Source organism: Balaenoptera acutorostrata, chromosome 9 (assembly GCF_949987535.1).
Source record: "Balaenoptera acutorostrata chromosome 9, mBalAcu1.1, whole genome shotgun sequence".
Taxonomy (NCBI): domain Eukaryota; kingdom Metazoa; phylum Chordata; class Mammalia; order Artiodactyla; family Balaenopteridae; genus Balaenoptera; species Balaenoptera acutorostrata.
Window position 1 is genome coordinate 37,445,639 of NC_080072.1, and position 13,931 is coordinate 37,459,569.

At 48.8% G+C, this 13,931-nt stretch overlaps 1 protein-coding gene across 1 annotated transcript in view; it reads right to left on the reverse strand.

Moving 5' to 3' along the window:
- The window catches only part of SLC6A5 (solute carrier family 6 member 5), a 57,129-nt gene that overhangs the window by 19,720 nt on the left and 23,478 nt on the right, over positions 1-13,931 (reverse strand). Inside the window, exons 8-10 of the mRNA XM_007174814.3 lie at positions 7,168-7,302; positions 5,206-5,309; positions 1,637-1,761 (exon numbers count right to left, since the gene is read on the reverse strand). Of these exons, the coding sequence (XP_007174876.3) occupies positions 1,637-1,761; positions 5,206-5,309; positions 7,168-7,302 (364 nt within the window). The remainder of the gene's footprint in view (positions 1-1,636; positions 1,762-5,205; positions 5,310-7,167; positions 7,303-13,931) is intronic.

Here is a 13,931-nt window from a genome sequence, read left to right on the forward strand (position 1 = left end):
TCAGAGGGAAACAGGCCATTTGTCTGATGCTTTTCATATAAACGAAAAACAAAATTTAATTTGGGTTTTAGCAACTTGTGTCCCCAGATCCCTTTCCTGGGGCAGGAAACGCTCAGGAGAGTTAACGAATGTGGCCCACATCTTAAGAATCACTATCTCTGGCCACTCGGCCACTGGTTCACAAGGAGCTCAGTAATGTCACAAAAATAACAGAACACCTCAGATCTGCTGGCAGGTGGAACAGGACGTACCTGCTCCAGCTACGCTGCTGGAAGGAAATGAGGACAGCGCGGGTGGTACAGGCACCCCGAAAACAAAGCCTCCGCCACTCCCTCCCTCCCCCTCACCACCTCCCTGCTCCCCAGAAGGTTTAAATTTTTCAACCAGGGAAGGGCATTTGCTCAGCTCTGGGACCTCTAATTTAGTGCACTGCTGCAGAACCAAAATCCCTGGGGGTCCAGCACCCTCTGCCGGGAGAGACAGCTCCCCCCCCACCAACAAGCTGGCTCTTTAACCCTTTGAGGCCTGCAGTGCATCATCAGCGCCGCTGAAGCAGTAATTAATTATCCTTAGGGAGCCAGGAGACAGCCAGCAGCCCACCAAGAAGGTGACATTGCTAGGGCCTAGTTCTTTCCCGTGCTGGCGTCTGAGCCATTATCTGAGACTTGCAGTGAGCTCCTTGAAGAAAGATAACTGCACAGAGAAGTCACAGACAGATCCACACTCTGGATCGTCTGGGCCCACAGCCCTGTCCCCACAGCCCCTGGCACAGTCCCTACACCACGGCAGCCCATAAATGCCTGATTACAGAATGCCCGTCATGATAGACAACGCCACGATGAAATCCCTCAATCACTGAGAACTGCTCAGCACCCAAATCCTCTGTAGAATAAGGCTGGGTGGAAGTAAAAAGTTAACTAAAAATATGACATACTGTCTACAAGATTCTGTGCTAGAAATATGGATTAAATGAGATAAAAAAGGAGAGCTCTCTGTACACTCCAAAGGGACCACACAAATGCTAGCCATTAATAGAGGGATCACTTGGGCAGAAGGTAAACATTTATTCCACATCCCTCCCACCACCGCCGTCCAACCTTTCCACCCACTGGGGAAACAATTTGCAGGGTCTGCATTGCGAACTAAGCAGAAGACCCTGAGAACACATCTGACCTAACAACCAGGAAAGTGCTTCATCAGGAAAAGGCTGCTCTTGCTAAGCATTAGTGTTTGGTGCCTACAGAGCCCTCGGCAAGGAATGCCACCCTGAAGCAGGTTGTGCCTACATCCGCTGCAGGAGCATTAGTTTGCCTAGAGGATCCTCTCCCCATGCCCAACAGGTAGAGACCTTACTTCTGCTGGAGCTGAGTTAAGAGAGGACGGGAAAACGAAGGAAAGGAGAGGGAAGCAGGAAAGGGGCCTTTATAGCCACACCTCTGGGGAAGGACCGGCCAGATCTAACCCTGCATGAGCTTCCGACTCCAGCTGTTCTGGGTCCCTCCGCAAAGGGGGACCTAGGCTGTTCCCCTCTCCAGCCTGTTCCAGAAGGCCAACTTCCTAGCATAGCATAAATGAGGAGCTCAGGGTGTGAACCTGGAACCTGCCCTACGACAGCAGGGTGACCGGCGCACTGTACCTTGGTCTGCCACGTTCTCGATGTTAACCTTGCGTTCATTGGCCATGAAGCCGATGACTGAGAAGATGACGAAGCCGGCGAAGATGCTCGTGGCACTGTTGGTGCAGGTAACAATTAGGGTGTCCCTGGGAGGAAGAGACAAGTTTGCTAATAGGCGTGCTTTGTGAGGAGGAAGGGATAGGGGAGGGACACGTGAATGTGTGCTCGCGTGTTTGTGTGCCCATGTCCACATGCCCATTCCTAAATAGGTACTCACTGTAGGCTGGTCCTGTTCTCTCTTATTCACAAGGAAAGGAACCACCAGTCCTGACCACAGGCTCTCTTGGGCCAAGTGGATAAGCACCAAAAGACTCAAAAAGCTCTCCCTCCCCTAACTGCCCTGCTCCGGGGGCTCTGGGACAGAGCTCTGGCTCCACCTGCCCGAGAACTGGATCTCCCCTCCTGGCAGTGGCAGAGGTAAGTCTGTCCATCAGAGCAGAAATTGAGGGGATGAGGCCTTTTGCAGAGTCCGAGACAGGAACGACGTATGAGAGAAGAGAAGGCGGTGGGACCAACAGATGCCACCAAGCATGAGAACAGCCTGGGGTTGGGGCACACGGGCCTAGAAGGGCAAGGGAGGCGGGGAGAGGAGAGGGACCAGCACCTCGGTGCCAGCGCCCTCTGCTGGCCATATGTCTGCCATTCCCGGCCTGCCCTGTCCATCCCAGACACAAGAGAGGGGTCACAGCTAGATGGAGCCGTGAGGCCAAATTCTCGTACATGTTAGAGGCATGACCTTGACCAAGTCACTTCCTCTCCACTCTGACTTTATTTATTTATTTATTTTACACATATCCACTCTTTTTTAAAATTCTTTTCCCATATAGGTCATTACAGAGTATTGAGTAGAGTTCCCTGCGCTATACAGTAGGTCCTTATTAGTCATCTATTTTATATATAGTAGCACATATATGTCAATCCCAATCTCCCTATTTATCCTTCCCCCCCTTACCCCTTGGTAACCATAAGTTTGTTTCCTACATCTGTAACTCTACAAAAACTTCTGTTTTGAAGGTAAGTTCATTTGTACCCTTTTCTTAGATTCCACATATAAATGATATCATATGATATTTGTCTTTCTCTGTCTGACTTACTTCACTCAGTATGACAGTCTCTAGGTCCATCCATGTGGCTGCAAATGGCATGATTTTGTTCTTTTTATGGCTGAGTAATATTCCATTGTATATATGTACCACATCTTCTTTATCTATTCCTCTGTTGATGGACATTTAGGTTGCTTCCGTGTCCTGGCTATTGTAAATAGAGCTGCAGTAAACAATGCATGTATGTTTTCAAATTATGGTTTTCGTCAGATATATGCCCAGGAGTGGAATTTCAGGATCACATGGCAGCTCTATTTTTAGTTTTTTAAGGAACCTCCACACTGTTTTCCATAGTGGCTCTACCAGCTTACATTCCCACCAACAGTGCAGGAGGGTTCCCTTCTCTCCACTCTGACCTTAAATGGTGGCAATGACTCCACCTCCCTCACAGGTTGTTGTGCGGACAGAACCAGATGAGGCCTGCACCGCACAGAGCCTGGCACAGAGCAAGTGCTCAGGATACAACCCACCTTGTCCAGGACCTCAGTTTACTGATGGGGAAACTGAGGCCCAGGGGAAGGTAATGGGCTCATAATGGTAGGTTCGGATTTGAACCCAGACCTCCTGCCCGTTAGCCACACCACACAGCCTCATTTCTAACAAAGCACAGAGCAATGCTTCCCCCTTGGACGATGCTCAGACTGATTCTCGCGGGTCATAAGTTAATAAGCAACTATGACCAAAGAAGTTCAGACACCTTAGTCTGGCATTCTAGCTGTTACAGGCTGAATTGTGTGCCCCCAAAATGTAAATGTTGAAGTCCCGACCCCCAGTTCCTCAGAATGTGACTGCATTTGAAAATAGGGTCTTTTAACAGGTGATTAAGTTAAGAGGAAATCGCGAGAGTGGGCGCTAATCCAATACGATTGATGCCCTTATAAGAAGAGGAGATCAGGGCGCACAGCGGGAAGACCATGTAGAGACACAGGGAGAAGACGGCCAGCTACAAGCCACGCAGAGAGGGCTCAGAAGAAACCAACCCTGTCGACACCTTGATCTTGGACTTCTAGCCTCCAGAACTGCGAGAAAATTAGTTTCTGTTGTTCAGGTCACTCACTCTGTGCTATTTGTTACGGCAGCCCCAGGAGACTAACACAGAGGCTCTCTCCAGTCTGGCCTCAGCCAATTCTCAGGCCCCATTTGCTTCTTGCCCGGTGAGCACACACCTGCTCCAGTCCCACCAACCTGCTCCCCGCCACGTCTCCATCACACCCATCCCCACTCGTCCCCACCTGAAAACATTCCCTTCCTCCCCTAATGCCTTTTGAAATTTGGCCCAGCATAGATGCCACTTGTGTGAGGCCATCCCAGCCAGGCTAGGCCACAGCTTAACTATAATCTCTTCCTTTTGGTTCACGAAATATCTCATGCATGATTAAAAATAATAAGAATGGCAACTGCTGTCTACTGAGCACCTACTATGTGCAAAATATTGCTGTGAGAATTCTGCATACATCATCTCTTACCCTTCAACAAAATATTATAATCTGCATTTTACAGATGAGAAAACAGGGATTCAGAGAAGTGAAGTATCTTACCCATGTCTTGGAGTTTTAGAAAATGGTGAAGTCATAATACAAATGCAAGTCTCTCTGACTCCAAGGTTCTTTCTTTCTTTTTTTTTTTAATCAGCCCCTCAGTATTTTCTTACTGCTTGTCACAGATGGATTTAACTTTCAGATGTCACCTCCTCCAGAAGCTGTCCAGGCTCTCTCACATCTCTGGGGTTCCAGAGTCCCCTAATATCACACTATCCAAATGTCACCCTGCACCAGAATCACCTGAGGATCCTGTCTCGATATGTAGATTCCCGGGCCCACCCCCACCTCCTGATGTTCTGTTTCCTCAATCTGGGAGGGGACTCGAAGTTTGCATGACTTTGGGTTTCACTGACAGATAAAATTGTAATACATTTTAACATATTTAAAGTGTACAAAGTGATGATTTGATATATATAGGCATTGAAACAGGAGTCCCACCATTGAGTTAATTAACACATCCATCACCAAGGTATTCTTTCCACTGTACCATGCTGCCTTTCTTACGGGGCTCTCTAGAAAAATGTCTGTCGAGTGACTGAATGACCATACCTCGTCAGCGACTACCATACAGCTGTATCCATGGACTAGCTAGCTCACAAATGACTATCCCAGGGCACAACCAGCTGCATTGCACCTCCAGAGAAACTCAATTCCATCCCATGCGTCAGAATCAGGGTGCAAGTTGGGGTCCAAGCCAGGCCACCAGAAGCCAGCAGCTAGACCTTAGCAGGCGATTTCCCCTACACCAGAGCTAACTGTCTGGCTCTGCCTTGGGTGAAGTGTGAGGATATGGCCTCAGGTGTCTGATGACACAGCCCATGATTCTGTCCCCAGGCCCTAGTCCCACTCACCCGCCACCTCTGGGACTTGAAGTGCCTCCACATACCTGTAGCAGTTGTTGTGGAATTTGTTGTAAGAAGAAAGAGTGATCAGGCCTCCCCATGCAGCAGATAAAGAGAAGAAAATCTGAGTGGCAGCATCTTTCCACACCTGGGAGGCAAAAGAGGGGAAGATTCAAGGTCACTGAAGGAGGCTGGCCCGGGGGGAGGGGAGTCTCCCAAAGCCACACCATCTGCCCCAGGGGAAAGGCAGTCAGGACAAGATGACTTTGGCACCCGACATAAAGGAGAAACATACGTCGTTTGCACTGGAAGCCAAAAAGGCAGTAAATGACCTGGGAGACTCTAACTTCATTCTAATCAAAGGAGAGGAACTCAACAAGCAATGTACACGTTTCATGCTTGCAAGCCCTACAATGTAAAACTATACAGAAGGGGAGAGCCCTTTCTTTAGCTGGAAACAAACTCAAAAAAACAATTTGGAACAGCAAAAATATTCATGGATACAAAATGAAAACCTTTTAAAATTGACATTCCCCCCCAAAAATAAAAAATAAAATAAAATTGACATTCCTAAAGATTACAACAATTTACTAAAAATCTGAAATTCTGTAGCCCCTCATCAAAGTAAAGCAAGCTCTGTGCCACAGCTCAGTGGATTTTACAGTGCCACCTCATTCTCGAACTTGGCTAACAACCGCTTGGTCATCTTGGCGATTTAATTGTTCTCATTAAACTCCAGAAAGCTACTCAAGAGTTTGAGCTATAGATTTATATGATTTGATACGGACTTCCTATCATTTTTATAAATTAAAACTGGTTTTTAAATTGTGCTTAACATATGCAAAGAGAAAGTTCAAGTGTGTGCTGGCAAAGTCTGTACCACAACCTCCATTCTCCCATGCTCCTTACTAACAAAGCTGTGGTTTTATTTAAAGGCAGCCATCCGTCCAGCCAAATGGCCACCTCCCAGAATCAAGGAGAGGTGCAGCTGAGAGGAAATCATCATCTGACTTAGTTTCTGGCCAATGATGAGAAAATCAAGTGTTATGTGGAATTTCTGGGCTTTCTCCTCTTTTTTTTTTTTTTCTTTTTCTCTTCCCTCTTGCATCTCCCTCCCTCCCACCCTCCCTATCCCACCCCTCCCTCCTCTTTTAAGGAGAAGGAGGATGCCTATCTCTATCTCTTCCCTCACTGCTTTGTGCCACCTGGAATGCTGACATGATGGGTGGAGCTCTGGCAGCTACATGGCAGCTACTCACTGAGGATGGTGGGGCAGAAAGACAGGAACCTGGGACACCATGGAGCCACCCAGCCAGTGCTTGACTGTCTACCACTGGGCTGCAAGTGAAATAAACTTTTGTTTAAGCTGCCATTATCTGGAGGTTTTTCATTATGTGCAAACTCAATCCTAGTTACGCTTTCTTAAAATCTTCTGGAAAAGCAGATTTTTCTTTAAGGTGAGAAAATGCATTTCTTATTAAACAATCACCCCCTCATGTGAAGTTCTGGGGGTTGGGAATTTTAGAGTAAGATATGCCTGTGCAGAATATGCCAAGAGAAAGTATAAGTGTGTGCTGGCTCTGTGTCGGTGTGCCAGAGGTATTCAAATCTGTCTGAGCCCTTTAAATTATAATTGCTTGCGGTTTGCCTAAGTGCTATTATTTTCCAACCAGCAAAACTCCATTTCCAACACACTATAATTAGCAACAGATAAGTGGCATGAGGTGGCCCAAAGCTATTAAGGGAATTTCATTCTTCATTTCAGCCTCGGCAGCCTCCCAGATGTAGGACAACTATTTCAGGAATCTGAAACCCCCAGCTGCTCACTTCTCATTAAAAACTTCCTGAGTGTGTAACGTTTCCAGATTATCAGGAGTTTGGCAAACAGTGAGATGCCCTGTGGGCGGAGGTCTGAGCCCTTCTGCTAAACAGTGTCCCGGAGCGGGACCCATCCCCATGTGCCGTTCCCCCCAACAGGCACGTCATAAATGAAATCAGAAGCCCACCGTGGCATCTGTAAGTTTCTCCCACTTAGGTGTGATGAAGTACCAAATCCCAGCACCAGCTCCAGGCAGGGTAACTCCTCGGATGAGAAGGATCACGAGTACAACATATGGGAACGTGGCCGTGAAGTACACCACCTGGAAAAACCACCGACACGGGGCAGGAGTGAGCAGACACACAGGATGTGACCCAAGGAGCATCAACACAGGCAGAGTGTGATCTGCCACCCGGACACAAGTGCCTGATAGGCTAGTTTTCCCCAAACTCTTCCAGGTCTGGGGACACAAGGAAGGCACTGGGACCAAAGGTGAATCAGAGAGAGCCAGAAATGAAGTCTCGAGGGGGACAGCCAAGGCTGTGGGTTGAGTCAGCCTGCAGTGCAGAAGTGGACAGCTCCCTAAGGACCAACTGAAAGAGAAAGGTTATGTGCCCCCCTCCTCCTTAACTCCTAGCCCACCCTCTGCTTCAGGCCCCAAACCCCACCATTAGAGATTAATTTCTTTAGCTTAAGTTTTCCATCCTTGTTTATACACACACCCTAAGTGAGGCAGCCTAGTGACATGAGAGAACCATGATCTTAGAATTTTAGACATATTTAGGTTCAGATAAAATCACATCTCTGGCCCTGAGTAGCTATGAGACTTAGGTCAAGCTAATCAGCTCTCTGAATCTCAGTTTCTGCAGCTGTACACTGGGGATAATAGCACGTTTCTTAAAAAAAATAATTGAGGATTAAATGGGCCCCTAGAACAGCACCTAACTTGTAACAGATGGTCATTAAATGCAGTTAAGTTCAACAAGCATTTATCACAGCCTACTCTGACCTGGGAGCTGTGCCAGGGCTTAGATGCGTAAAGGTGAAGGAACTCGACCTCGGAGACCCAGAGACAATGTCTGAATAATGGGCTAAGCAGTTCCAAACAGGACACCGTGAAGTCCAGGGGAGGGCACTGGGCTCAATCCAGGAGATTACAAAAAGATGCATGGAGATGACGCATGAGTTGGATCCTAGAGGCCAAGTGCAATGCAGAGGAGGTGAGGTGAGGTGGGAAGGTGAGGGAAGAAAGTGGGAAAGGCAGGGGTGAGGGAAAGACCCTAAATTCCCTAGGAGCACGGCACACAGTTGAGGCTAAGAGCAATGGGGCACTAGAGACATGGGAGGAGACAGGTCGTGGAGGCCCTGAGTACCAGCCAAAGGAGGCTCCTAGATTCTGCACGAGAGGGAAGGACCAGAGCCGAGAAACATTTGGGAAATAACATCAGCAGAACTTGGGGGCTGTGGTTGAATGGGGATGAGTAAGAGGCACCTTCCTTATCTGTCAATCAAACCTCAGAGTGGAGGAAGGGCTTGGGCCCAGGATTCAGTAGACAGAGAGAAGAGCAGACTGGGAGCGCTTGGGCTCTGCACTCCCACGGGCCTGAGTTCAAATCCCAGCTCCATCACTTATGAGTTGGGCCACCTTGGGAAGTGACTTAACCTCACTGAGTCTCAGTGTCCACACCTGCAAAGTGGCAATAACAAAAGCATATTCCTCACAGGGCTGTTGGAAGAGCACGATGGGACGATGCGTACGACATGGAACAGGCCTGGGACCCTGGAAAGAGAAGTGCCATTTCTGTCTTGCCAATGACTCCCCAGTCCTAAATTTAATAACCCTGGCAACCCTCAGCTCATAAGCCAGTTACATCCCAAAAGTGCATTAAGAGACACTTGGAAGGATGAGGCTAAGCTCCTGTCCTGGACCACCAAACCCTCCCTCATCCACAGGATGGGCATAGACAGCCGGCTGAGCACTGTTGGTTCAGAGCCCCTCTGTGCTCACCCACAGCCTTCCATCCTGGGGAACCCAGAACACCTGCCTCCGGGAGGGAGATAGAGTCCCCATCACACACTGGCTGCACAGACCCCATGGCCTGACAGGGGATCCGGCCTGGCAGCAACTGGCAGGCACTGGGACTTTTAAGAGATGAGAACTGATTCAAAGACTTGCAAAGGATGGATTGAGGGAAAGTTAGGGTTGAGATGAAGATAAATCTCTCGGGGTTACTTCTTATTAATCCAATAAATACACACGTATGCATACATAGGTACACATATTTTTGAGCATCTAATATGTTCCAGGCACATGCTGGGGAGGGTGGCTGGGACGATGGCCATAATAAAGGGGAGGACAGGGAAGGCCTCACTGAGAAGTTGCCCAGGACTTGAAGGAAGTGAGAACGAGCCAACTGGATATCTGGGCGAACATTCCAGACAGAGGGAACCGCTGGAGTAAAGACCCTAAGAAGCGAGTGTGCCTGCCTTCTAGGAGCAGCCAGGGGCTGGGCAGGGGCACAGGCGGGAGAGGAAGATGGGGGTAGGGGTGGAGGTAGGGACAGATCCTGCAGAGCCCTGTGGGCCCGTGTGGGCGGGGGGGGGACGGGGAACTGCTGCAGGGGTTTGGGCAGAGGAGTGACACGATCTCACAGTTTAGCCGTCACCGGCTTGCCACGTCACGCTTACACTGCAGGGACAGTGGTTAGGAGGCCACAGCAGCGATCCAGGCAAGGGACAGCAATGGCTCCATCCAGGGTGTTTCAGGGGAGCTAGGAGAAATGGTCAGAAACCGGATGCACCGTGCAGGAAGAGCAACAGAACTTCCTGACCAATTTAATGTGGAGTGAGCGGAGGCGGGGGTGGGTGGGGGAGTCAAGGGTGACCCCAAAGGCTGTGGCCTCAGCAGCTGGTGGGAAGAGGTTCCGTCAGCTGAAATGGGACAGGCTGCAGGTCAAGGAAAGACAAGGAGTTATTTCTTCCTCTAAACCCAATTACTCGTCAAGGCCAAAGTCTTCCTGTCTACAGACCAGAGATGGGCTGGTCTCCTCTTCTCGGCACTGCTGCCACCACCGACCAGGAGCCCCCTCCCTGTCCCCTGGGGCAGCAGCCCCCTTCACTCTTTGCCCTGAGGCACTGGAATCACCAGGGACCATGAGGGGGGGGGCTCCCTGCTCCCTTCTATCCCCCCCCAAACCTGCTTCTCTCCTTCCCCTTAAGTGAAACCCTTCCACACACAGACGGTAGGAAACCCAAAGGCATCTGACGTCTCAGGAGAAAATCACCCACCACAGGATGACCCGGGCTGTCCTCCCAGCTGTCGGATGGGGCTGGGGAGAGGAACGCTACAGGGCCGGGCGGGGCCCCGCCAAGACAGCAGGGGCAGGGTGACAACTAAGGGATGTCCTCTTCACCTCCTGACCATGTGGAGCTGGTGGGAGATGAGGATGGAAGGAGGCAAGGGAGAGGAGATGACGTAGATAGTGGGGTCCAGCAGGAAGAAGACCCCAAGAGTGGTACTAGTCTAACCGGCTGAGACGCTGCTCCCGTTTGAGTGCGGGAGAGAGCCCATTTCTGGAGTTCCCTCCACGGATCAGCTCTTTGCAGTCCCATTTTACAGAGGAGGAAACTGAGGCTCAGGTTAAGCCTCTCACAAAGGGTTAAATATCTCACTCAAGGTCTCCCAGCTGGAGCCAAGATCCAGACTTGAAGCTTTCTAACTACAAAGCCTATTTCCATTACCTTTAATGCCACTCACTGGGCCACATGATCAGAAATGTGTGAGGCAGGGCGGGGACTAGAGTGAGGCAAGGGAACACCCGGGGTGCACAATTTAAGGAAGCACTCACTCTCATGGGGCCGAGCCTGCACATGCAGGAACCTGAGAGTGAGTGCCGCCTTAAATTGCAAACCCTAGGCACGTGCTTGCCTCACCAGGTCCGGCCCTGGTATGTGGAATGATGCACTCACTTTGTCAATGGGGATTGCGGTGAACTGAAAGGGCACACAGTTTCATTTCGAAATCCTGGGTATGCCTCCAATGTGAGTCAGGTGTTAGGTGTTTGTGGAGGTTTCTTCACAGCTAGTTCTCCTGTGTCATGGGGGCTTCAGAATGCACCTGTTTCAGGATGGACTGTCAGTGGAATTAAACTTGAACAGTAATGAATTATACTTGCCAGGAGTGACAATGACGAGTTGATCTGAGCCTGCTGGCCTGACACCTGGCAGCATCGTCCTCACAACGGGAGCCCTGAACAGGTGGTAAGGCCACTGCCCCCACCCCAGCCAGTGCCAGCTAATTAAGCTAGCTTTGTGGCCTTGCCATAACTCTCAGGCACAGCGGCCCCTGAGGTCAGATGGGCTGCATTTGACCTTCAGACTGCCTGCTGGTCGCCCCTGCCTCTGGAATTCTAGCTGCTCAAAGGGAAACTCAGGTCTCATAGGAAGCAACCGGCCACTCTTGTCTCCTAGGGCCCTGAACAAAAGGAACTGAGTTTATCTTGCTGCAACAGAAGAAGGACATCTCTGTTGCTTAGAAATGACAGTCTTGGTGGAACTTCGATCACAAAGGAGCCTGTCATAATGAGGTGTTGCAGCCGTGCTTCCAAACAAAGCTCCATGATTAATGTCTGCACAAGCCAGGGCAGGATAATAAACTGGGATGCATTATTTCTGGTGGTATTCCTCATTAAAAGAAAATTAATCATTGATCCCTAATTGGAAACCTTTCTCAATGAAGCAGAAAGATAACTTAGCAGATCTAAAAGGAAAGCTTACTTGCTCAGGGCTACTCAAAAATCCCCATTTCAAAGAGAGAGAGCCCATAAAATCTAGCACCAAGGATTAAATTCTAAATCAATGCCAAGAACTGATTCTAACACCATCCCCCCAAAATTGCAGACTGATAAGCAAAGAAGGATCTTAGAGAATATTTATTTTAACCCTTGAATTTGCAGATGTGAAAGATGGGACCCGGATGCCTCCTGGGACTTGCCCAGCTGGCAATGACAGCTATTGACAGCAGGACGGGGTAGCAGTGCAAGGGTCCTGATTCACAGTGGGGGGACTTTTATCCACCCAGATGCAAATGACGGCTCCAGAATTCTGCATTTCCATCTATTTCTAATAGCCGCTCCTTGGGAGAGGATGTCATGTAGTGGAAAGAGTCTAGGCTTTAAAGGGAGACAGACCTGGGTTCAAATCCCAGCGCTGCCACTTACAAGCTGTGTGACCAGGACTTCCCTTGTGGTCCAGTGGCTAAGACTCTGCGCTCCCAATACAAGGGGCCTGGGTTCCATCCCTGGTCAGGGAACTAGATCCCACATGCTGCAACTAAGAGTTCGCATGCCGCAACTAAGACCCAGCGCAGCCAAATAAATAAATAAATAAATAAATAAATAAATAAATAAATAAATAAATTTAAAAATAATAAAGTATTCGGGTGTTTGTGAGTAGGTTATATGTAAATACTACACCATTAAAAAAAAAAAAAGCTGTGTGACCTCCGGCAATTTACTCTACCTTGATGCGCCTCAGCTTCTCTATCTATAAAATGGAAAGAAATGTCGTTACCTAGCTGGTTGTTGGGCAGATTGAATGCACTAATGCAGGTAAAGTAGTTAGCAGAGTGCCTGGCACACAGAGTGTTCAACCAAGTTCCCTTTCTCTTTTCATTTTCCCACCAGAGCCACTGCTTTCAAGATGTCAGCATGGCACAATATCCACTCAATACATCAGTCAATCATTATCACAAAAATGAAAAGAGTTAATGTCAATTAAGAACTGACCATATGCCAGGTATTTTATATATATATATATATATATATATATATATATATACATATATATATATTCTCTCACCTAATCTTAGAACAGCTCTATGAGGAATGTACTATTATCCCCATTTTACAGATGAGGAAACTGAGGTTCCAATGGTTAAATAGCTTGTCCAGAGTTACACAACTAGAAAGTGATCAAGACGGGATTTGAACTCAGACAGGTCTGACTCTAAAGCCACCAGGCCGTCCTTCCTCATGTCACCAACAAGGCTGCTGATCTGATCCTCCTCACCTAACACCTCTTCTCCTGCCAATCACACCTTCTAGCCTATCCTGCTAGAGACCTGTCTGGCCACTCGATTATGGTTGAAGGTGCCCTGTCTCTATCTCTAGCTATACGTGATGGTCCTGCAGTTCGATTTTGGCTGAGCAAAGACATGGTCCCTCTTGCTAAACAATCACCTGGCTGGCCCTTTACTGCCACTCCAAGCTCAGTTCCAAGTCACGGAAGGCGAGGAGCCCAGGAAACCTCAGGACTCACAGGGCGTTACTGTGAGGGTCATGCTAACATTTCCTCATCTTCCTGCTGCCCTAGAAAAACAATTGCTCCAGTCTCATAATACTCATTCAGAGCTAGCAGGGTCCTCAATCCCAGCTCTCATTTTACAGAGGGGGAAACAGAGGTCAGAGAGGAAAAGTACCCCCAGCTCACCCAGCAAGTGTTCCGACAGAATCATGTTAGAGGCAGCAGGTCTTAGACATCGCCCAATCCAATTGCCTTCACTTTAGAAATGAGACAACCGAAGGCTCCTGAAATAGCTAAGATAAAGAAAATCTGCTTTCCACTTATTGGCTAAATAAGTAAAAGCTAAGGGCAAATTCAAAGCTCAGCCAGGTTTCATCGTCCAAGCAGAGATGTCCCTACACAGAAAACACCACGGAAGGGCGGGGGGGCTAGAACCCAGGTCTCCTAACCCCTAGTCTGGCTCCCTCCCCACCTGATGTCATTTAAGGGCACCACTGGCTCAGGGGACCCTGACCAAGCTGCCAGAATACACCATTCAAGCCTGCGTGGAACCAGATTACATGGAGGGCACCAGAAAGAATTGTTATCAGAAGGCCCTCGCGAGCTTGTCCACACATCCGGGGAGACTACAGACCGCTCTCTGTGGCT